At 33.8% G+C, this 22,525-nt stretch overlaps 1 protein-coding gene across 1 annotated transcript in view; it reads left to right on the plus strand.

Annotated features, from left to right (window-relative positions):
- LOC129219908 (26S proteasome non-ATPase regulatory subunit 1-like) overlaps positions 1–22,525 on the plus strand; it is a 55,563-nt gene that overhangs the window by 22,550 nt on the left and 10,488 nt on the right. Inside the window, exons 9-16 of the mRNA XM_054854222.1 lie at positions 2,353–2,422; positions 3,938–4,478; positions 10,030–10,157; positions 12,009–12,224; positions 13,342–13,406; positions 17,160–17,274; positions 18,490–18,606; positions 19,981–20,083. Of these exons, the coding sequence (XP_054710197.1) occupies positions 2,353–2,422; positions 3,938–4,478; positions 10,030–10,157; positions 12,009–12,224; positions 13,342–13,406; positions 17,160–17,274; positions 18,490–18,606; positions 19,981–20,083 (1,355 nt within the window). The remainder of the gene's footprint in view (positions 1–2,352; positions 2,423–3,937; positions 4,479–10,029; positions 10,158–12,008; positions 12,225–13,341; positions 13,407–17,159; positions 17,275–18,489; positions 18,607–19,980; positions 20,084–22,525) is intronic.

Consider the following 22,525-nt stretch of genomic DNA (forward strand, 5'->3'; position numbering starts at 1 on the left):
TTTTCTGGGAAGCTACTTGTCGGGGTTTGCCCTTTATATTTCTGCTAATTGAGGAACAAAAAAGAGGAAATAATTGAAAGTTTATGAAAAAGTGTTAACAATAAACAAAGACACTGATTACAATATTCGACTTTGACACATGTAAATGTGTAAGAGTTCCGGAACTTTGTTATTCTAATATAACATGAAGCGTATTATAGAATTAACTGGAGTAACATTAAGCGGAACTTACTGTGTATCTTACATAATTAAAAACTGAGCGTTTGTACCTATGTATGCAACTATGTATGCTACTATCTATGCTACTATATATGAATGTCCAAGTTTCTTCTCCCGAATGACAGTGAACTGACCGTCGAACCAGGTATCGATGGATTCGTAATCTTTCCGTCTTTATGTTTGGCTTTTTAGCACAATCATCTGATAATTAGCGAAGATATCAATTGAAAACTATTAATTATAATGCTTGGATTTAGACATAAAATCCCTATTTTTCGAAGACTTTCCTCCATTCAAATGATTATTCAGTGCTTTATCTCAACTTTCCGCAGCAATTCTTTTATTAAAATTTATAGCGTGAAGTAAATCATTGAGACAAAAGATCTGTTGCCATTTATTTTTCTCGAATATGAACAAGTAAAATTTCTTCTGTTTTAAAGGCTTTTCTTGTAATCAGGGGATTTAAAATGTTTACTTTTTGGTTATTTTTCCTGCAATCTGCTGCAAAATTTTACTGATTTTTTTTTTTTTTGTTCAAGCCTGAGTGTTGAACACGTGTCACTTGACATAACTTTTATTTTTGAGGTGGACCGTGCAAAGCCGGGCAATGCAGCTATTGTTACATTAAGTTCCTAACATGACATGACGTTTAGGCCTGTTTCAATGCAATACATTTCATTATATGATGTAAATACATGCTCACCTAATAAAATGTATAATGCAACTAAATACATTTGCAATAACAAATTGCACCAAATACAGTCATTTTTAATGACTTAGTCATGGGCGGATTTATGGGGGGTCAGAGGGGGGCAATGCCCCCCCAGTTTTGGGAGGACTTTATGTAGTAACACATCTTCCAAAAATTAAAAAAAAAAAATCATTATTTTTTCGTTTTTGAACAGTACAGAAGAGCATGGGTGGATTTATAGGGGGGAGGGGGCAAAGGGGACAATGCTCCCCAGTTTTGGGAGGAGTTTATATAGTAACAACTTATCTTCCAAAATCTTATAACAAAAAAAAAAAAAAAAAATCATGATTTTTTCTTTTTTGAATAAGAAATTAAAGTTTATTTTTTTTTTTAAACTTAAAATAGCCGTTTCTTACAAAGTTTGAACAATACTGTACAAGTGTATAAGCTACTACTCAATTTCAGAGGCTGGAAAGTGCAAATTATTGATAGGTTCTAAAATCCCTGAAAAGAATTGGCGCAGTATAGCCTACAAGGGCTCTTGAACCAAAAACCCAATCTAACCAACCAAACCTTGAAAATAATTAGACAAGTCTTTGAAACTCCTAAGCAAAGTGTGCTTCAATTTTATTTCTTACCAAGTGTATAAATTAAGAATTGTTCAAATGGGTAGTATGTTACTCTCTTGAAACCTATTCTCTAAATCTGTGCACCATTTCTTTTAAAGTATTAACTTGCATCACAAAGCACTTTTAAAGCGTAAAACTTTAAAAAAAAATTATTTGCCTATTATTTCCAATTAACCCTTATAAGACTTCAAAATGCAGAATTTTATATCTATTTTAGATAATTTCCTCCGGGGAGTAACCCCCGGGTCCCCTAAAACTGGAGATATTCTATATCCCACTTAAAAGGGAGCACTGCGTTACTCTTTTAATACCAGCCCCCTCTCTTTTAAAGTCAATTTAAAAATGACAGCATGATTACACACAGTAATGAAAACGACACATAAAAAAAGTAAAGAATGGCCTTACGCATCACAGAAAACAGACAAAAACATGGGAGGGGGGAGGGCAATTAAAAATGTTTCTCCAAAAAAAAAAAAAAATCCTGCCCCCCCCCCCCCAGGAACTCAGTCCTAAATCCGCCTATGGACTTAGTGCAATTCAGCATGATATGCAATAACTGGTATGTGAACCAAAAAGGGTTGGGATATGCTGTTGAAGATAATGTTCACGTCATAGTTTAATTTGTTTCTGGATATTTTCTGACATACAAGCTATTAAAATTATTTATTACATTGGGTTGAGTATTCCATTATCTTGTTTGAAGCAAAAAAAAAAAAAAAAGCTATAGTTTAAGAAAATTTTGAAATGTAATTCTGGTGTCTGTATTATTTGGTGTCGATGTTTTAATATTAATAATATGCATTGTTTTCCCAGGGAGCGCATGGAAACTGATGAAGCCCCAAAAGAATTACCTCCTCCGGCACAAGTTAAAATTGAAGATCTGGTGAGCTTTTTTTTTTAAATTTAAAAGGGATGAAGTATACCATATTTTTGGGCCGTAAGTAACGCCAGCATATGCTTTGTATTTTGCAAAATTAAGGAGGAAAATATTGTTTTTCCATCATATATGCTGCATTCCAAAATTTGAAATGATCTACATAATGCCAAAACCTGTATAATGCAAAAGCTCTCATCCTAGGGTGTGAGTCATAATTGTCTTCTACTGTATTTTATTATATGTATAAAAGCTGTGCCCAGATGAGTATGAGCATGTCACTCATTTCAAAGAAGTGCCACAATACGAAGAAATTAAATTTTACAGGAGACGCTTTTGAAGTTGAACTCTTCAGGCAGTTTGCTGTAAGAAAAGTAAGTTTGCTGTGCTCTCCAGGGGTTAATATTCAATCAAAAAATCTTATTATTTTCCAAAGAAGATAACGTCGTATGAAGGCCTTTATGCGAACAAAAAAAGAAAATTAAGAATTTCGTATTGTTGCACTCTTCTTCCAAACGAGCGATGTGTTGAAAAACTGGCCTGAAGAATGTGAGCAAATTAAACTAATTTTTTGCCGCATGCATTTATATCGAAGGTGGAAGAAGTAGCTTAGAAGGTGAACCATTTGTTTGGCTCTTTTGGGCAAAGCTGAATGTGGATTCAGAATAGCTGAAATTAATTTGGTTTATTTTAGGCAATATCTAATATGAATTTAAAAATGTTCAGAATGTTACTTTTGCATGATATAAGGCTCAGACGATAAAATTTAGCTTTTAAACATGTATAAGCCACAGCTTATCTGCAATAAAATATGGTATATTTTATGAATAAAATGTATTTTGATCTATTTTTAAGTAAATATAATTAGCAATTGAAATAATCAAGCAGAAAAGGTTTGTTTTTATTCCGACTTGATAAAAAACCATTTTTGACATAATGAGTGATTGGTTCAGCCTAGAGAGCATTGGTTCTCATAGGCATTTCTGACAGAAATCTAATTTCCTAAAATTTTGTTTTAGAAATTAAGAGTTTCAATTAATTTTGGTTTTAAGGTGCTTAAAAGTCCTTAATTTCTGCCTTCAGCAAGACATCTAATAGTGGGTAAAAACAACCATCTTTATTACCCAAATATTTTGAGTTATAGTCATGTATGTGATGTAAATTAAAATTTGGTAAAATAATTCTATTGAATTTAAAAAAAAAATCACATCTTCTCAAATTCACTCCTAAAGGTTCATTTTAAGTGCTGCAGCAGGCTAACTTTTAAACATCTATTAGTAAATTGTTTTAAACAATGACATCAGAGCAGAAATATTAAATATTCAATGGTACAAATAGTACAAAAATATTAAATGTCAAATTCAACAAAACTTTTGCTTCAAATTATGTTTTTTATTTAAAAGTTTAAATTGTTAATGTTTTAGTAAAAAAATTAATAAGTATAAAGTAAGCATATTTTTTAATAAGAAAGTTAATTCCTTATTATTTCCTGTTTTAAATTTTTTTTTCTTATTTTTCTTTCAGAGTGAAGAGCAAAAGAATCATCAACACCAGATTGAGAAGCTAGCTACAATACTAGGAGGCGAAGTGTCCATTGCCCTAAATTTACAATTTCTAATCAGAAATAATCACACCGATATGCTAATCTTGAAACAGACGAAAGAAGCTGTTCGAAACTCAGTGTGTCACACAGCTACTGTGATTGCCAACTCATTTATGCACTGTGGTACGACTAGTGATCAATTTCTCAGGGATAACCTTGAATGGTTGGCAAGGGCAACAAACTGGGCAAAATTCAGCGCTACAGCTAGTTTAGGAGTTATCCATAAGGGCCATGAAAATGAAGCTCTTCACTTAATGTCTTCGTATCTTCCAAAAGACTCTGGTTCATCTGCTGGTTATACGGAAGGTGGTGGTTTATATGCATTAGGACTTATTCATGCCAATCATGGCGCTGCTATAATTGACTACCTTTTAAATCAACTTAAAGAAGCTACAAATGAAGTAGTAAGGCATGGTGGCTGTCTTGGACTTGGTTTAGCAGCCATGGGAACACATAGGCAAGGTATGATTGTTATACTGTTTTTCCATTTTATTGTCAAGTAATATTGTACTCCTAATAATTTACTGTGACTTACAATTAGTTTTTATGCTGTTTTTCTAAACTGCTGTTTTTATTCTTACATGTTTAAAATCAATTTAAAAATAATAATAAATTTGATCATGAAATTTTTAATTGTAAATGGATGGCAATGCAGTAGCTAAGGTAGCTCTCAAAACATGACTGGAAAAATATGTTTCAGGATATGCGACTGATTTGATTTGCAAAGCTATGATCTATGGTAGAACATCTGGTGCAATATTGGAAAGTTAAAATTCCACCACTTTCTTTTTGAGTACATTATAATTTCAATAACAAGCGTTTTGAACAAAGCATATAAACTAGCTAATGATGATTAGGAACCGCTTGTTTGTATGTGTTCATGTCTTATTCTTTTTTTAAAAAACCTATAAGATTACCTTCCTTCATGAGACTAATCCAAATATTACAAGCATCTATAATTGAATTACTTTTTCTCATCTATATCAAAGGCAAGGGTTTTCTTGTTAACTATGATGAAATATAGAATTTTTTAAGTTTAATTAAACGAATGTCATTTACTAATTACTGAAACTATTGTAGACTATATCAGTTTTTGCTGGTTTTTACCTGTGATAACTAGTTTCTGTCACTGGCAGGGCAAAAACCAGTTTCTCCCAGCAAAAAGCCAACCCTGATTCAACCACAGTAAACTCCTGATTATGTGTGGAATAAGGTGGCATGGTAACCAAAGACAAACAAATTTTGCAGATAATCCGCAAAATAGGTAAAAAACGATGCTAGACCATAAAAAAGCTTTAAAAATCAATAACACTCACATATATTGAAACTATAACTAACACGATAAGTATATGGTAAAATATGCTTTAAAAGATAGCAAGAGAAATGAAGAAAAAATTTAGAATGCTAAAGAAAAAGAAGAAAAAAAAACTTTTCTTAAATATTATCCTCGCATAACAAATTGTTTATGTAACAAAATTCACTTCTGTATTGTATATAGATAAACTTATGAAAAATGTAAGAGTGAAGGCTTTCACGGCCGGTGTCAATATTATGAAAGGATTCCGGGCTGTTGTGCCGTGGTCTGAGTGTATATTCTCCAAACGTTTCGGCTGCATCTGCGGCAGCCATCCTCAGTGGTTCCGAGTTCGTAACTTCCAGGGAAGAAACTTCTTGGCAACTGATGCAAGTGTCGAAGTTCTGTCAACATTTATAGGGCAAGGGTCCTCTTGGTTCTGGACTGGGATTGGCTGGTGAACGTCTGTCTTCATCGCTTCCTGATTGGAGCTTAGGCTCTCCTTTTCCTGCTCGGGGATTGGCTGCTGGGGATTCAGCTGAAGGTCCGTTCTTGTTTCTGATTGGCTGGAGGTTCTTGTTGTTTTGATCCTTTTCAGTATGGGATGCCAGAGCTTGTTTATCTTTATTCCTTCTTCTTTTTTGTTGAAATTATTTGGATGTTTGAATATCTCGATGGCTTCTCTGTTCAATCTCGCATAATAATGGCAAGTCCTTGAAAGTATTTTTGTCTCTTTGAATTTGATGTCATGGTTCCCCTCACTAAAAGTGTGTTCTGCGACTGCTGACTTCTGTGTGGCCTAGTCGGCAATTTCTTTGATGTTCTTTGATTCTAGTGTTGACGCTTCTCTTAGTAGTTCCAATATAGGTAGACCCGCAGGAACAGGGAATCTTGTAAACACCTGCGGAGGACAAGGGATCTCTTGCATCTTTCACTGATCGTAATAAGTCGCTGGTTCGGTGGGTGGGTTTGAAAACAGTCTTGATATTGTGGCGTTGCAGAAGTCTTTCGATTCTATCAGTGACGTCCTCAACGTAGGGGAGGTAGGCTGTGGACTTGATCGGATCTTCTTTAAGTGGCTGTTTTTTTTATTTTGGGGTGGAAAGCTCTTTTGATCTCTTGCTTTGAAAAACCGTTGGCTTGGAAAACATTTGTGAGGTGGGAAATTTCATGCTCGATAGCAGTCGGTTCGCAGATTCTGTTGGCTCTCACGAATAACGTTTTCATTACACCTCTCTTCTGTCGAGGATGGTGATTAGAGTCCTTGTGTAGATAGCGATCAGTATGTGTAGGTTTGCGATAAACACGATGGCCTAGGGATCCGTCATCTCTGCGACTGACCAAGACATCCAGGAAAGGCAACTTCCCGTCGTTTTCGGTTTCCATCGTAAATTGGATATTCTCATGTTGGCTGTTTATGTGAGTCAAGAATCGGTGAAGTTCGTCTTTTCCATGGCTCCATATCACGAAAGTGTCGTCGACGTATCTGAGCCAGCAAGTCGGTTGTTTTTTCCGCAGTGCTGAGAGCAACTTCTTCAAATTTCTCCATGTAGAAGTTGGCAATTACAGGGCTCAATGGACTCCCCATGGCTACACCGTCTATCTGCTCATAGATGTCATTGTTCCACTGGAAATACGTGGTCGTTAAGACATGCTGGAATAAATCAGCGATATCCGGTGAAAATATTTCCCGTACATTCTCCATGGCTTCCTTGATTGGAACTCTCGTAAAGAGAGAAACGACGTCGAAGCTTACCAAGATATCTGTTGACTGGAGACTGTAGGTTTTGAGCTTCTCTATGAAGTGGGACGAATCTCTAACAGAAGATTCCGTTGCCCCGACATGGGGTTTCAGCAAATTGGCAAGATGTTTAGAGAGGAGGTGAGTAGGAGAGTTTATGGCACTGACAATAGGTCTCAACGGCAACTCTTCTTTGTGGATTTTTGGCAATCCATATAATCTGGGGATGAGCGCTTCAGATGATGAAATTGTCTCCTTTGTTTTCTCAGGTAGTGTTGATTTCATAATTAGTGAGTTGGTCTTCTTCAGGATCCTGGATGTAGGGTCACGACAGAGTTTTACGTAGATCGTAGGGTCCAACAGATCCCTAATCTTTCTTCGGTAGTCTTCGGTGTTGAGAACAGTCGTAGCGTTGCCTTTGTCTGCCGGTAGGATAACAATCGATTTGTCTTCATTGAGACTTTTTATGGCTTTCCTCTCTGCATTGCTGACATTACTTCTTGGTGGCTTGGCTTTGTGCAGGATGCAGGACGCTTCTCTCCGAATTTCTTCAGCCTCTGCTTGCGGTAGATGTCTTAGGCTTGATTCGATGTTGGCAATAATGTCCTCCGTCGGAATGGAGTTCATGCTGATAGCGAAGTTGCCGCCTTTGGCCAAAATTGACGTTTCAGCGGTTGTCAAGACTCGGTTAGATTTGTTTACAACCACTCGGGAAATGTCCAGGGCAGGTCTAATGGCTTGGGTGTTGTTCAGAGTATTGAATTTACTCTTTTGTCGGGCTGACACACATTCCATTTTCCTCTCAGCGGAACTGAAAGTGAGACGATCAACAGTGTCCCAGTCTGCAGGCCTGATGGAATTGGCTATGCTGAGATGCAACCGTAACAACGATGTACTTGTTTTGGCAAGGTCTTTGCGAATATCATGGATTCGTTCACGTAGCAGAGCTTTCTCCGTTCGGTTGTAGATGCGATGGGCTTGAGCAGAGCGGATGAGACGCTTCTGTTGTAGAAACTTAGGAGTAGTCCCAGAGTCTCGGCACCGAAGTAGAAATGTAAGGGAGCTAAGCAGTTGTAATTTCTTCTTTCGCAACACTTCGACACTGCGTATCGAATGGTAGGTTTCCTCCCCGTAGAGGTTGTCAATATAAGAGTGAAGGCTTTCACGGCCGGTGTCAATATTATGAAAGGATTCCGGGCTGTTGTGCCGTGGTCTGAGTGTATATTCTCCAAACGTTTCGGCTGCATCTGTGGCAGCCATCCTCAGTGGTTCCGAGTTCGTAACTTCCAGGGAAGAGACTTCTTGGCAACTGATGCAAGTGTCGAAGTTCTGTCAACATTTATAGGGCAAGGGTCCTCTTGGTTCTGGACTGGGATTGGCTGGTGAACGTCTGTCTTCATCGCTTCCTGATTGGAGCTTAGGCTCTCCTTTTCCTGCTCGGGGATTGGCTGCTGGGGATTCAGCTGAAGGTCCGTTCTTGTTTCTGATTGGCTGGAGGTTCTTGTTGTTTTGATCCTTTTCAGTATGGGATGCCAGAGCTTGTTTATCTTTATTCCTTCTTCTTTTTTGTTGAAATTATTTGGATGTTTGAATATCTCGATGGCTTCTCTGTTCAATCTCGCATAATAATGGCAAGTCCTTGAAAGTATTTTTGTCTCTTTGAATTTGATGTCATGGTTCCCCTCACTAAAAGTGTGTTCTGCGACTGCTGACTTCTGAGTGTGGCCTAGTCGGCAATTTCTTTGATGTTCTTTGATTCTAGTGTTGACGCTTCTCTTAGTAGTTCCAATATAGGTAGACCCGCAGGAACAGGGAATTCTGTAAACACCTGCGGAGGACAAGGGATCTCTTGCATCTTTCACAGATCGTAATAAGTCGCTGATTCGGTGGGTGGGTTTGAAAACAGTCTTGATATTGTGGCGTCGCAGAAGTCTTTCGATTCTATCAGTGACGTCCTCAACGTAGGGGAGGTAGGCTGTGGACTTGATCGGATCTTCTTTAAGTGGCTGTTTTTTTATTTTTTTATACCCAATTTTTTATTTTTTTATTTTGCTTTCCACCCCAAAATAAAAAAACAGCCACTTAAAGAAGATCCGATCAAGTCCACAGCCTACCTCCCCTACGTTGAGGACGTCACTGATAGAATCAAAAGACTTCTGCGACGCCACAATATCAAGACTGTTTTCAAACCCACCCACCGAACCAGCGACTTATTACGATCTGTGAAAGATGCAAGAGATCCCTTGTCCTCCGCAGGTGTTTACAAGATTCCCTGTTCCTGCGGGTCTACCTATATTGGAACTACTAAGAGAAGCGTCAACACTAGAATCAAAGAACATCAAAGAAATTGCCGACTAGGCCACACTCAGAAGTCAGCAGTCGCAGAACACACTTTTAGTGAGGGGAACCATGACATCAAATTCAAAGAGACAAAAATACTTTCAAGGACTTGCCATTATTATGCGAGATTGAACAGAGAAGCCATCGAGATATTCAAACATCCAAATAATTTCAACAAAAAAGAAGAAGGAATAAAGATAAACAAGCTCTGGCATCCCATACTGAAAAGGATCAAAACAACAAGAACCTCCAGCCAATCAGAAACAAGAACGGACCTTCAGCTGAATCTTCAGCAGCCAATCCCCGAGCAGGAAAAGGAGAGCCTAAGCTCCAATCAGGAAGCGATGAAGACAGACGTTCACCAGCCAATCTAAGTCCAGAACCAAGAGGACCCTTGCCCTATAAATGTTGACAGAACTTCGACACTTGCATCAGTTGCCAAGAAGTCTCTTCCCTGGAAGTTACGAACTCGGAACCACTGAGGATGGCTGCCGCAGATGCAGCCGAAACGTTTGGAGAATATACACTCAGACCACGGCACAACAGCCCGGAATCCTTTCATAATATAAACTTATGAAACTTGCTAAATGTCATTTTTTTAAAGTGTTTTCTTACAATTATATTTTTGTATCCTCTAGATGTATATGAACAGCTGAAATTCAACTTGTATCAAGATGATGCTGTCACAGGAGAAGCTGCTGGTGTAGCTATGGGTCTTGTAATGTTGGGATCTAAATCAGCAAATGCAATAGAAGATATGGTTGCAGTAAGATCTGTGATTTCAATTTGAAAAATCTTTGAGCATGTCATTTTCTTATTTAAATTTATGTTTTGAGCTTCTTTTCCGTTAAAAGTATTAAGCTAATTGTTGTCTAAAGTATATTTTCTCCAAACCATTTTCAAAGTAAGTTTTTTTTTGTTTTTTTTTTTTTTTGGTTTTTCGTTTTCTTACTCTGGTTTTGTAAAAAATTGAGGCTTCTGTAGTAACAGCTGAGTTGATAAGTTTGCTGTCAAAACCTTTCTCTGTATGGCTGATTTAGTGGCAGTTTTATTTCATTATTGATATTGTCAGGTGCTTCTTTTCTGATTTGACTATTGAGCCAGTTTCACATAAAGTTATGTCTTGCCGATCAATTAGATTTTAAATTCTTTGAGATCTAGGAAGAAGACTATTATGAGCAGTACAGATTAAGGTTCAATAATTCTAAATCACAACTGTTAGTGATGGGACAAGAATCACAAAACTAAAGAACTTATGAGTAACTTTAACCTAAATTGTTAGTATTTTGCTTGAAAACTGCTAACACAAATGATGAATTTAAAAAAGTGATCTTAAAGTTGAGGTCACTATTTAAACTGACATCACATACAAAGTGGTTTGATCTTATTTTCATTGAAAATCTGCTGGGACCAACAACTTTTTATGCCATAACCACAATGTGATGTCACTATGAACGAGTTTGACTGCATATATCTGTATAAGTGCATTGCATTTCGAAATAGATGTCCACCCTCATTCTGCAAAGTTTTGACTTATGACTAAATATTAGAGTATCTTTTTCTGCAGAAGTAGTTTTATAATCCCTAGCTGTTAAAATAGCAGTTGTTGAAACAAAAATTTTTTACGTTTTGCAAATTTTCTTTTTGGGACTTTCAAAATGATTGGCCCATCTTTATTATTCTTTGCACCAATTTGTAAATTTGCCTTAAATTCGCATTAATATCAACGTTTAGTCTGTTGTATTATGCTGCAGTTAACATGCTTTTAGAAAACAAATCAGCAGCAAACTTTAAATCACTGAAATAGGTAATTGTTAGTCTTTCATTGATTCAACAAGGAAAAACTGATGCATTTAGGAACACCCTTCTTATATAACCAACAAATAGCAAGACATTTAAACAGGTTCCCAGAATTATGTGCAACTTTTTGTATCTTTGGAATGCCGAGGGAGTAAAAAAAAATCTGAATGGCCAACAAAGTGATCCTATTACAGAATTGAACTGTCACATAAATAAACTATAAAGTTGGGGTTCAGCAAAATCTCTTTTCAAATTTATGGCCCTATATAAGGACAAAGAAAGCCAGAAATCAGAATTTATCGCTAAGGAAAATCAGATGTTAAAATGATGATGAAACACAAAGAAAATACTTGAGATCCAAATGCGTAGATTTGTAGTGCTAAATGTTGTAAAATGGAAAAAAAAAGTTGATTATTTTTAATTTTCTCGCAACTGTTAGAGAACAGAACATTTCCCAATTTTTGTTAACCTTCCTATTTTATTATATCTACTTTAAAATAAGTACTGGTTGCTAAACATTGAATATGTGTATATGTAAGTTATTTCTTGTTTTATACCCGTAATAATATTTTTTAATATCTTGATAGTATTTCTGTAAGTCATAAATGGGTATATCTCTTGATCTTTATTCAAACTGCAAAAAAATAAAGAAAACCCTGAAATTAAATTCAGAAATATTAAGAAGTTAAACTCCTTAAATGCCTCTTACAGCTTTTTATTTTTTTTAATTTTTCAAATTTTATGCATACCTTGTAAAAAGCATAAGAATTTTTTTTCAAACATTTGAATAATTCTAATGTTTTTATTTATTTTCTAGTATGCTCAAGAGACACAACATGAAAAAATATTGAGGGGTTTAGCTTTAGGCATTTCATTAACAATGTATGGACGCTTAGAAGAAGCAGATACTTTAATTGAAAGTCTATGTCGAGATAAAGATCCACTTTTGAGGCGGTCTGGAATGCATACAATAGCAATGGCTTATTGTGGAACTGGAAACAATAAAGCCATTCGTAAACTTCTTCATGTAGCTGTGAGTTATTTTTAGATGTTTACATTTTCAGTGTTTTATTGATATAGTATTATTTTTATATTTAATATGCTTTCTTTTTAAAAAATAAATATTATGATTCAATTGCTTTTGAAAACATCATATTTTTCCGTTGAACATTCAGTTTTTCAATTAAAATTAAGAATTAGTTTAGAACTAGGGCTTTTTTGGGGATCGAAAAATCTTTCACAAAATTATTATTTATTATTTCAAAAGGAATTGCTTAGTTATTAAATATTGTGTTTTTTATACTAAATTTGAAGCTGAACAAATATTATATGGATATTTTTGTTAATTATTCATTTATTAAGCAAAGAAAATGCCCTAAATTGATCATTATTATTTTAAGTTATTTAAAAGTTATTATTTTAAGTTAAAAATATATTTCCTTTTCAGTGAGTCAGCTAATGAGCTGCTTTTTCTAAAAGCACTGAATATATCATGTAACTAGGCCATAGTTGTTAAATAATAGTCTGACCTCTTATTCTGAAATTGGAGGGATTAGTAGTTATTGTTTCAAAAAGGAACCCTGAAGTTAATAAGCATAATTGTTGCATTTTTTAAATATTTTCTTCTCTTGTTCCATCTTTTATAGATTTTGATTATTTTTTAAAGTTTCAGACCCCCCTCCCCCCCTTTTTAGAGAGTTTATGTTTTATCTAATTTATTCAGTTTTCTAAGTACAATTAAGGTTGATTTTCTTTTTTTCATTTAATTAAAATTCTAAACCACAAGCTTTTATGCAAGTTTAAAAAAAAAGTTTTTGTAATTTTACTCTGTTAAGCAATTTACACATGCTTATTTTACTCACATGTTTTAATATTTTTGTTTGTTTAAATTAGTGTTTTTATTAATTTACGTCAGTTTTTCTTGAAGAAATCTACTTCGGTTTTTCAGTTAGAACAGATTAGTGTAACTACTTACTTTAGTTATTAAAACAATTGTAATTTTAGTTTTGCACAGAATTTATTTCCAAATCCTGTCCTGAAATTTGATTTTCTACTACTACTTCTGGAACCATAATTTTCAAAATGTGTTTTCCTTTTTTTTTTTGGTATATTTATTCTAAGTACCTAAGTAAAAAATCTTTGATTGATAGGTCAGTGATGTAAATGATGATGTTCGACGAGCTGCTGTTGAGGCCTTAGGTTTCATATTATTCAGGTATTCTTTTCATATGATTAATTATTATAAACTTCTTCACAAGGGTTGTCTTAAGTTCCTCATAGTATGTAAAATAAGATTTATGTGCAAAAAATACTTACAATTTAAAAAGAATCGAAAGTCAAATTCTGACTTGCAGCGCCAATCCTGTTATATGGGCATAGCTGGTTTAAGCAAATCCTCCATGAAAGATTCCAGTAATTAATGCGTTAATATGAAGGGGAGCTTTGTTATAAAGTACGAATGCATATTTAGGGATCCATACATGAGTCCAAATCTAGAAGATCCAACAGACAGAAACTTTTGCAGCTGTACTGTAGTTGGAGAGGGAAGGAGGATACCGCCCCTGCGAAATATTTCGTTTATATTTTGGGATATTATTTTGGAACGTATGATCCGTATTTTGAAGTTCATGCTTTGTCTCAAACAAATTTTGTTTAATATGTGTTTGTTTTATACAAGGTACAATTACCTCTATAATAAGAGCTTTTGATATTCAACTAAATAGACTACCTGTTATGGCAGCAGTGACGCTCCTTTTTGCCCTAATGATACTTACCAATCAACTTGATTGTGTCATCTTACTTCCATCCATTAGTTGTAAAGAACTTGTGCTCTTCCTCAGGCTTACTTTGTGGAAAAACTTAATTTGCTGCCTAAATGCTTTCAAAAGGATTTGCAAAAGACAAGTTTTCTTAACCTGCAAAACTTATTAAGCTTGTAGAAATCAATTGGGACCACACTCAAAATCATTGAAAATATTTTTTACCTCAGTAGCTAATATAAAAAAGAGGCTTTGAAATCTATATTACATTTAAACATGTAAATGTCTACAACTGCCTATCGTTTTGTACATTTTGAACTTATAGAAGCTTAGTATATGCTTTAATTTAACCATATATCTTAACTGTACTATTTTGTATATAGTAGGCACGAGATACTTAATTTGATCAGGGTTAATGACAGGGTTAGAATCACAAAGTACTGTAAACGCAGGCTACGTTGTTCTTAGGATCCATCTTTGGCCCAAACGGATAAAAAGATACAACGTCCTCTGTCAACCTTCAGGGCACAATTTTTTCAACATATTTTGTCAGATTCCACTAGAGAGCATCCACAAGCACCCAATTATGTATACCAAGCAGTTCTATAGCTCTGCACAAGAAGCAACACTAGTGGTTCTGCATTCATTGTCCTAACATGTGCCATCATAACCTCTCAAACTTCTCCATGTAGAAGCAGTTCTACATCAGATAAGAGTTTTTTAAGTACCTGTTTATGAGCCCAATTTAATACTTTATGCCATAGTATAGTTGTACTTCTCATTTCTGTGTAGGTTTTTTTGAAAAAAATTGACAGTGACAACATACTCTTTACCTAAAAATTACGACCTACTTTGGTCCAGCATTAAAACTTGAAAAAATCCTCCAGAGAGATTTGAAAAAGTAAAGAATAGCTAAATGTAAGACTCTAAACAAGAAAAACACAAGAAAAAGCCTGGAATTCTCAGCAACTGATAAATAGAAAGATTGCAGACTCAATTCATCACAGGGCTCAGTTACATGCCTTTCATTATGGAAGATGAAGAGGAATTTAAAGTTGCAGGAGGTTTAGAAAAAGGTTTACTCAAATACGTCTACATATTACAAATATTGTTAAATTTGTTGGAAAGTTTACAGAATTTTATTATTGTAGAATGGAATGAGCTCAGGTTTCCAAATACATAGCTATTGATGCGAGGGGAGAAGGAGAGTGTTGAGAGCATGAAATGCACCAAAAAGTTTTGGAGGTGACCAAAAATTTAGGATCCTTTGTTTTACAAATGTTGTTGTCTTAGTAAAATTATTCAACCTCCAAAACTGATGAAAAGATGACTGTTTTCCGTCGGGAATTTCTGAGACAATTACTAGGTATGCACACACATATTAAAAAAAAGTAGTAATAATAATTTCCCTTAAAACAAATATGTGTGACTCAAAATTCTTTTAAATGTATTTTTCATTCAATTAAATAGTTTTTCGTATGAACACACGTATTTCTTTGACTCTAGTTAGTTCTACAGCGATTTTAAATAGAGAAAACCACTTCGGGCCAAAGTAACCCAAACTCAAGGGTAACATTGGCCCAAATAAAAAACACGAATAAACAATAAAAATACTTAGAAAGAAACTGATCACTATTCAAAAATTAAATTAAGAGACCTCTAGATGTGTAAAACAAGTTTCTACAACTTGGAAATATGAATAGTTACAAAGTTATTGTGTGAGAGAAAAGAATGAGAAAAATTAAAATTCTGGGTCAAAGCAGCCCACGTTTATGGTACCGGAACACTTGTATATTAACACGTGTTAAAAAAGTCAGATATTGTAACCACTGTCTTCATTTATTTTTATCACTTTTTCATAAACTTTCCGATTTTTTTCCCTGTTTTTGTTCCTCAACCAACAGAAATACAAAGACAAACCCTGAAAAGACTAACTTTCTATGAGGCATTTTGTGATATTCAATAGCAATACAAACTTTTTCTAGGATAGAAACAACAGGAAGTTTGTTGTCAGTGACCACAGACTCCCCTACGATGCCTTTCGTTTGCACATGTAAAATTTCTGTCACTGGACATGTTCGTGGTTGTAGGTGGCGATCTTCTCCCACTTTGAGAAGATTAATTTAGCTTCCAAGAAAACAAATTCCCTTCTATCAGTACAGCAGAAGAATTTTTCCCCCTGTCCAGTTACTTTAAAAACTTACTCTAAACAGTGAAATGTTTCATCCACAGAGGAAAAGCACAATGATTTAACTGTCAAGGAAGAAATTAACATTTAAAACGCTTTGACAATTTACCCATGCTGAGTCAAAGAAATGCTGCAGCACAGCTAAAAATTTCCCAGCCATTACTTTGTAAGTTGTAAAGAATTGTGATGAGATTTTAAACAAAGCAAAGCTAAATGAAAATTTAAATAACTAGCGAAACCATGATGGAAAAGATGGTGAAGTTGAATCTGCTTTGAAACTGGTTTGCGAATGGCATATTTTATTTCACATGTTACTATGTTTTAAAAAATTGCATATTTTAATTTTTCCTTTTATGACTCAGCTATTTCTGTTTTGCTAATTTAGTAATTAAAATTTTAAAACTGCATTTATTTGAGTCATTGTAATTTTAATTTGAAGTTGGGAAAAAAAAACCCTTCATAACTGAAAAAAAAAAGTTGAATATTTTTTGTTTCTCCTGGATGTTATTGTTATCAGTTGGTTATTGTTAGCAAATTGTATTTGTACCAAATTGATCGCATTAAGCAGCGCCTACTGTATATGTTAGATTGTTTCCCTGTCAGTTAGGTTTTTTCAAGGAAATAGAATAATGATGCTAACTAGTAGTTGCTAAAGTATACTTTTCCCCAAATAGTTAACCATCTTTTCATCTTTTGTACAAAACGCCGTAAGTCAGCTGAAATTTTTGTTTGAAAATTGGCAATAGGGGGGGGGGGGGGATCATGCCACCAAACATTCCAATGCCTTTTTTGCAAAATTAGCTCTTTTTGACTTGTTAGATTTTTTCCAAGCACCCTTCATATGTAATCATAACTTTATTATTTGAAATGCTGCCAAAGAATTAGATTGAATAGTGGCATTATACCAGTATTTGACTATTTTGTTATACTTATAAGGTGTTTGATTTAGGTAGAGTCTATTTTTATAGCTCTACATACTATAATGTACGTTAAAATTAAGGAAAAAATTGAAACATTGCAGGACACCAGAACAATGCCCTAGTGTTGTATCATTGTTGTCTGAAAGTTATAATCCACATGTTCGTTATGGAGCAGCCTTAGCCTTGGGGATATCTTGTGCTGGAACAGGAAACAAGGTATTTCATGTAGTTTTAATTATTAATTAAATGTAAACCTTAACTGTAATTTTTATTTATTTAAACTGGCATGCTTTTAGAAATAATAAATCAATGTTTTGAATCCTTAGTGTTTTGAATATTTAAGTGAGGAATCTGTACTTTCTTAAAACGAATTCTGTTAATAGTATACTAGGTTGGTGCTTCTCTTAACAGTAGAAGTACTTTCTACACTCAAATATTCCATAGCAATAATGTTTGTACAAAACAAGTACTAGGGTTACGACACCAGTAACAGACATGCTTAAGACATTGCTCTCAAGTTAACCCAATTTTTGCAGCTACATCTTATCTAATGTTTGGCTGCTTCTGGATCCTTTGAATTAGTTAATTCTGTTTTTATATGCTCAATTTCGAAAAAAAGGTCCGAACCCCCCCCCCCCCCCCCAGTAACAGACACCGAGCATTCTGATGATACCTAGCAACAATAGGATGAGGAAAGGATGAGAAATTAACAGAATTTCCATTTTCTCTTGTGCAACATTTCTTTATTTTTAGATCTAAGACCTGGTTAAAATACAAATGAACATGAAACACCGGCAGACCTCTTGGTGGCTGTTCATTACCCTCCACCACTGCCTTGTAATTACCGACTGGCTCATAAAATTCACTCTGATAACACTAGACGGTTGTACTGCATTCATGGGTCACAGCAACATCAGTTTTACCCGCCTAAAGTTCTTATAATTTAAATCCTCTTACGACTCTGTTACTGGACCCTTGTCTGTTACTTGTGCTGTTACCCCTACTTATCACTTGATTTTTTGAAAATTTTTGTAATTTTGATAGATATAAATGATATTTAACTTTAAATAATGCTTTTGCTCTGAGGCAACAATATAAACAATATGCAGCTGACGCTCTATTTTTTCATAAAATTGTTTCAATAAAAGCGTTTTGGGACTGGTAAGCTGTTCATAAAATCGTGAGTGTCAATAATTTTGGGGTTCGTTTAATCGCGCTTCAACTGTATTTACTTTTCATAAATAGGTATGAATACTAAAGTGGCCAGTTGTAATGGTAATAAACAAATATTTTATGACAAATGTTATTTTGAGATTTTCCTGTCATAAGTTGTCGTTTTATGTTCACTGAATCTATTTGTATGGGTTTTTAAAGTTATTTTTTATTGTGTAAACTGAATTTTGCTAATTTATTATAACTATCTTTGTTTAGGAAGCTATCTCACTATTAGAGCCTATGACCAATGACCCAGTAAATTATGTGCGTCAAGGAGCTTTGATTTCATCTGCTTTGATTCTTATTCAGCAGACAGAACAGACATGCCCTAAGGTTTGTGTTGCATTTTTAGTGCAATGATTAAATTTCATTGTGCAATAAAAATTAATTTAGATTTTGCATTTGAGGCAGTAAGAAGCAAACAGATGCAAGTGGACTATTTAAAATTTCGAGTAAATCACGTTTGAAGTTCAGATCCTAGTAAATTTTTCCTTAAAATTTTTTTCTAAGTCATGCTGTACAGCAGTATCCACCAGAGCTACTAGTATCATCTCTGCCCCAAAGCAGAGATTCTCCGATCATTTGTACTGGTTATCTCCAAATTTTAATTTTGTCCCTTACATACCTTTGTTTCTCACTGCCTCATATGTTTGAACATTGTGAGATCAGGAATTATTGCTGACCTAAAAAGCAACAAATTTGTTACAACTCCCTAAATGACAGACTTGATTACAATGAGCGAATATTGCAGTCTCTTCCCGTCTCTCTTGTTACAAGTGAGTTTGACTGTATTTTTGGAAAAAGAAAAATCAAATTAAAGGAATGAAAGCAAACAAGTAAAACGAAAAGTTCTTTGGCTGATGTGGCAGAAAAGTCAAAGGATATAAATTAGTTTATTTAATCACTCGAACTAAGGAAAACACTAAATGGGAAAAAAAGTCCTTGGATGTGTAATTAAATGAAACAAATTTGGAATGAAAAGATGTTTAATCTAATTTCTATCATTTTTAGGAGTTTTTGTTGCATTATATGTCAAATGTTTCTCATATGTTCTACATTACATCCTCTAATAGATTTGTTGAACTTGCAGCGTTGAAACATTTTATCTTAACACGTTTGTTTGTACAAATTTGTTATTTAATTATATCTAGATGTCCTTATTTTGTGACTTTTTTTTGTCCTTATAAGTCCTTGATTGTCATTGAAAGAAGTGTGTAGGAACCCTGATTTCAAAAGAAAATCAATCAAAACTTGTTTCACGCTCTTATGACTTGCTTAAACAATGAAAAATAACCAAATTTGAAAGTTATGAGTTTCCTCTTATTAAAAAATGCATATGAACTATTTATCTTGTCAATTTACGCAATTAGAGAGTTCAGCACTTTGAGAAAAACTTTGTTGGGATACTTTTTATGTGTTTTCCAACTGTACCAGGCAGAAAAAGCTGTTAAGAACATAAAAATGAATTTTTTATTAATACAGTGGCAGATTTTTTTCCTATTTTTTTAACATTCTACTGTTTATACATATGATTTATTAGAAGGGGATGGGAAGGGGGGGGGGGGTTTCAATTTGATCTAAGTGCCAATAATTTTGTTCTAACTTATGCATAAATTATGTGTCAATAAATGTTCATTATGTTATGTTCTTTGGATTTGAATTATATTCTTATTTATTGACTTTTGTTATGATCCTTTTAAAATGTAGGTGAAAGATTTTCGCCAGCTGTACAGTAAAGTAATAAGTGATAAACATGATGATGTTATGGCAAAATTTGGTGCTATTTTAGCTCAAGGAATAATTGATGCAGGTATTATTTCTAAAATGTTATTTTGTTAAAAATGTTAGAAGTTTATTATTATCATTTTTTATATACAGGGTGTCCACCCTAAAAGTGGACCAATAGCTAATTCCTAAACCGTTAGAGATAAGCGTATAGTTTCATTTTGAAAAAATCTTTAAACTGCGCAAGTACTCAAAATTCATCCCAGTCCTAGCAATGATATTTAGTAAAACATTCCAGACACCAACATTTACAACTAAAAAAAATCACTCTTCTACGACCAAAATTGGCCCAGTTATGAAGTTTTGAAAAATAAAAATTTTTGTCGATATTATGACGTCAGCGAGTGAGCGCTTAAGGGCACGCACGTATGCAACAAATTGACAAAGTGTGTTAATAGATTTAAAATTATTTTGATTCTTGTCACTAGGAATTATTATTTTTTTTTATTAGTAAACATTATCAATAATTGAAAAGACTTTTCGAGGACTATTTATGAGCTCTAAGATCTATTCATGATTAAAAGGATTTCTTAAAAATCTTTATTTGTTTGTCATTTTGTTTCAATGATATCTAATATCCATATGAGAATTTGATTTTAAAAAAGATGTTGAATTTCAAAAAGTTACTGTGTTCTGATAAAGGGAAAAAAAAAGTTTTTTTTTTAAAGATAGGGTAAACCGTAAAAGTTTGAATTACTTAGAACTTCTGTTATGGTATTTCAGCAGGCAGACGATAATTTCGTAATGCTAAAAAAATGTTTTTTTTTCTTCTTACACATTTCATTTAATGGTTGTAATAAGCGGTGGCTTGAATCTTTCGTTACAACATAAATTCTTTTTCTGAAACAATGCTAGACTTTAGGTGCTCTTAAACTTCAATATTCTCGTTAGTCTTATTTTCATTACTTTTTTTTTGGAAAAACTGATTTGATTGCTTGCCATGTTTCATAAATTAATTGACAGGTGCGAATTTTTTTTCTCATTTCCATTCCATTCCATTTGTAGAAACAAGAAACTCAACAAGTAGGGTCCTATCGCAATTCTTGGTTGCGAGGAACATAATTTGATTTCAAGATGTTAAAAAAAATGTAATTTAAATTATCTTGAATTAATATTGTTTTTCACTATCACGAATTGCAAAAGCCTATTCGTTAGATTTCTTGTTTCCACAAATGGAATGGAATAGAAATGACTAAGAAATTTGCACCCATCATAAAATTTTGACTTAATTTTCCTGAATAGGTAATATGACGTGTATCCGTAAAAAAGAAGTAGTGATTAGGATGTGGTAATACAGATAAAGACTTTATGGCCGATATCTACCAGTACTTATCATAAAGATTATTTATAGCGTATACCGTCATGTGCTTTTATTTCTGATCAATCTTAAATGATGAGAACTGGTAATCTCGAATTTTTGTATGAAGATGAAGTTTTGCTGTTTAAGTTCATCTGTATTATTTGTTTTTTTCTGAAAAATGTAATTTTACACACAGAAACCTTTTTTCTTTTTTTTAATGTAAAGTCTGCATGAGTTAAGCCCTGAAAAAAATATGAATAAAATAAAACCACAGATGATTTGTAACTATGACGGCGACAATTTTTCTCCCTAAATAAATATTGAAAACAACCGAAGTCATGGCAATCTGAAAAATCAGAGCATCATCAAATTTGGTCCAATGAGTATAATAAGCAACTGGTGATTGCCTAAAAAATCCCCTGACATTAAACAAAAATATTTATTGAAACCAAAAAAAAAAGAGAGAATATAATTGTTTAAAAAATATTATTTGATTTGAATTTAAAAAAAGTCTATTTATTTAATGATGTTCGGGGGGTGAAAATTAGAGGTTCTTAAAACAAAATGACAAACCACTTCGATCCCCCCCCCCCCCCGTGCCTTTTAAAAATAAATAGACTCTGAGTTTATAAATAGCACTTGCTTAATCTTTTCAACCATTAATATTGCCCCTTGAGAACAAGAACCAAAATAAATTTAAACCTATTAACACACTTTATCAATTCGCATATGTGCCCTCAAGAGCTCACTCGCTGACGTCATAAAATCTCCAAAAATCTTGATTTTTCAAAACTTTATAACTCGGTCAATTTTAGTCCTACAAGAGTGATTTTTTTTAGTTGTAAATGTTAGTGTTAGTGTGTCCGGAATGTTTTGCTAAATATTATTAATAGGACTGGGGGACTGTATAAAAAGTTACAATATTGTAACTTTTTCAAAATTGTATTTTTTGACAAAAATTTCATAAAGCTCGAGTCCTTGCGCAATTTAAAGATTTTTTCAAAATGGAACTATAAGCTTATCTCTAACGGTTTAGGAATTAGCAATTAGTCCACTTTTAGGGTGGACACCCTGTATACATATTTTCGATGACTGATTTTTTCCTTTACTTTTGGCTAAGATTTTTGTTTTCTGAAGAAAAAAAAAGAATTTTAAAGTGTTGTGGTG

This window comes from Uloborus diversus, chromosome 4, assembly GCF_026930045.1.
Source record: "Uloborus diversus isolate 005 chromosome 4, Udiv.v.3.1, whole genome shotgun sequence".
Lineage (NCBI taxonomy): Eukaryota > Metazoa > Arthropoda > Arachnida > Araneae > Uloboridae > Uloborus > Uloborus diversus.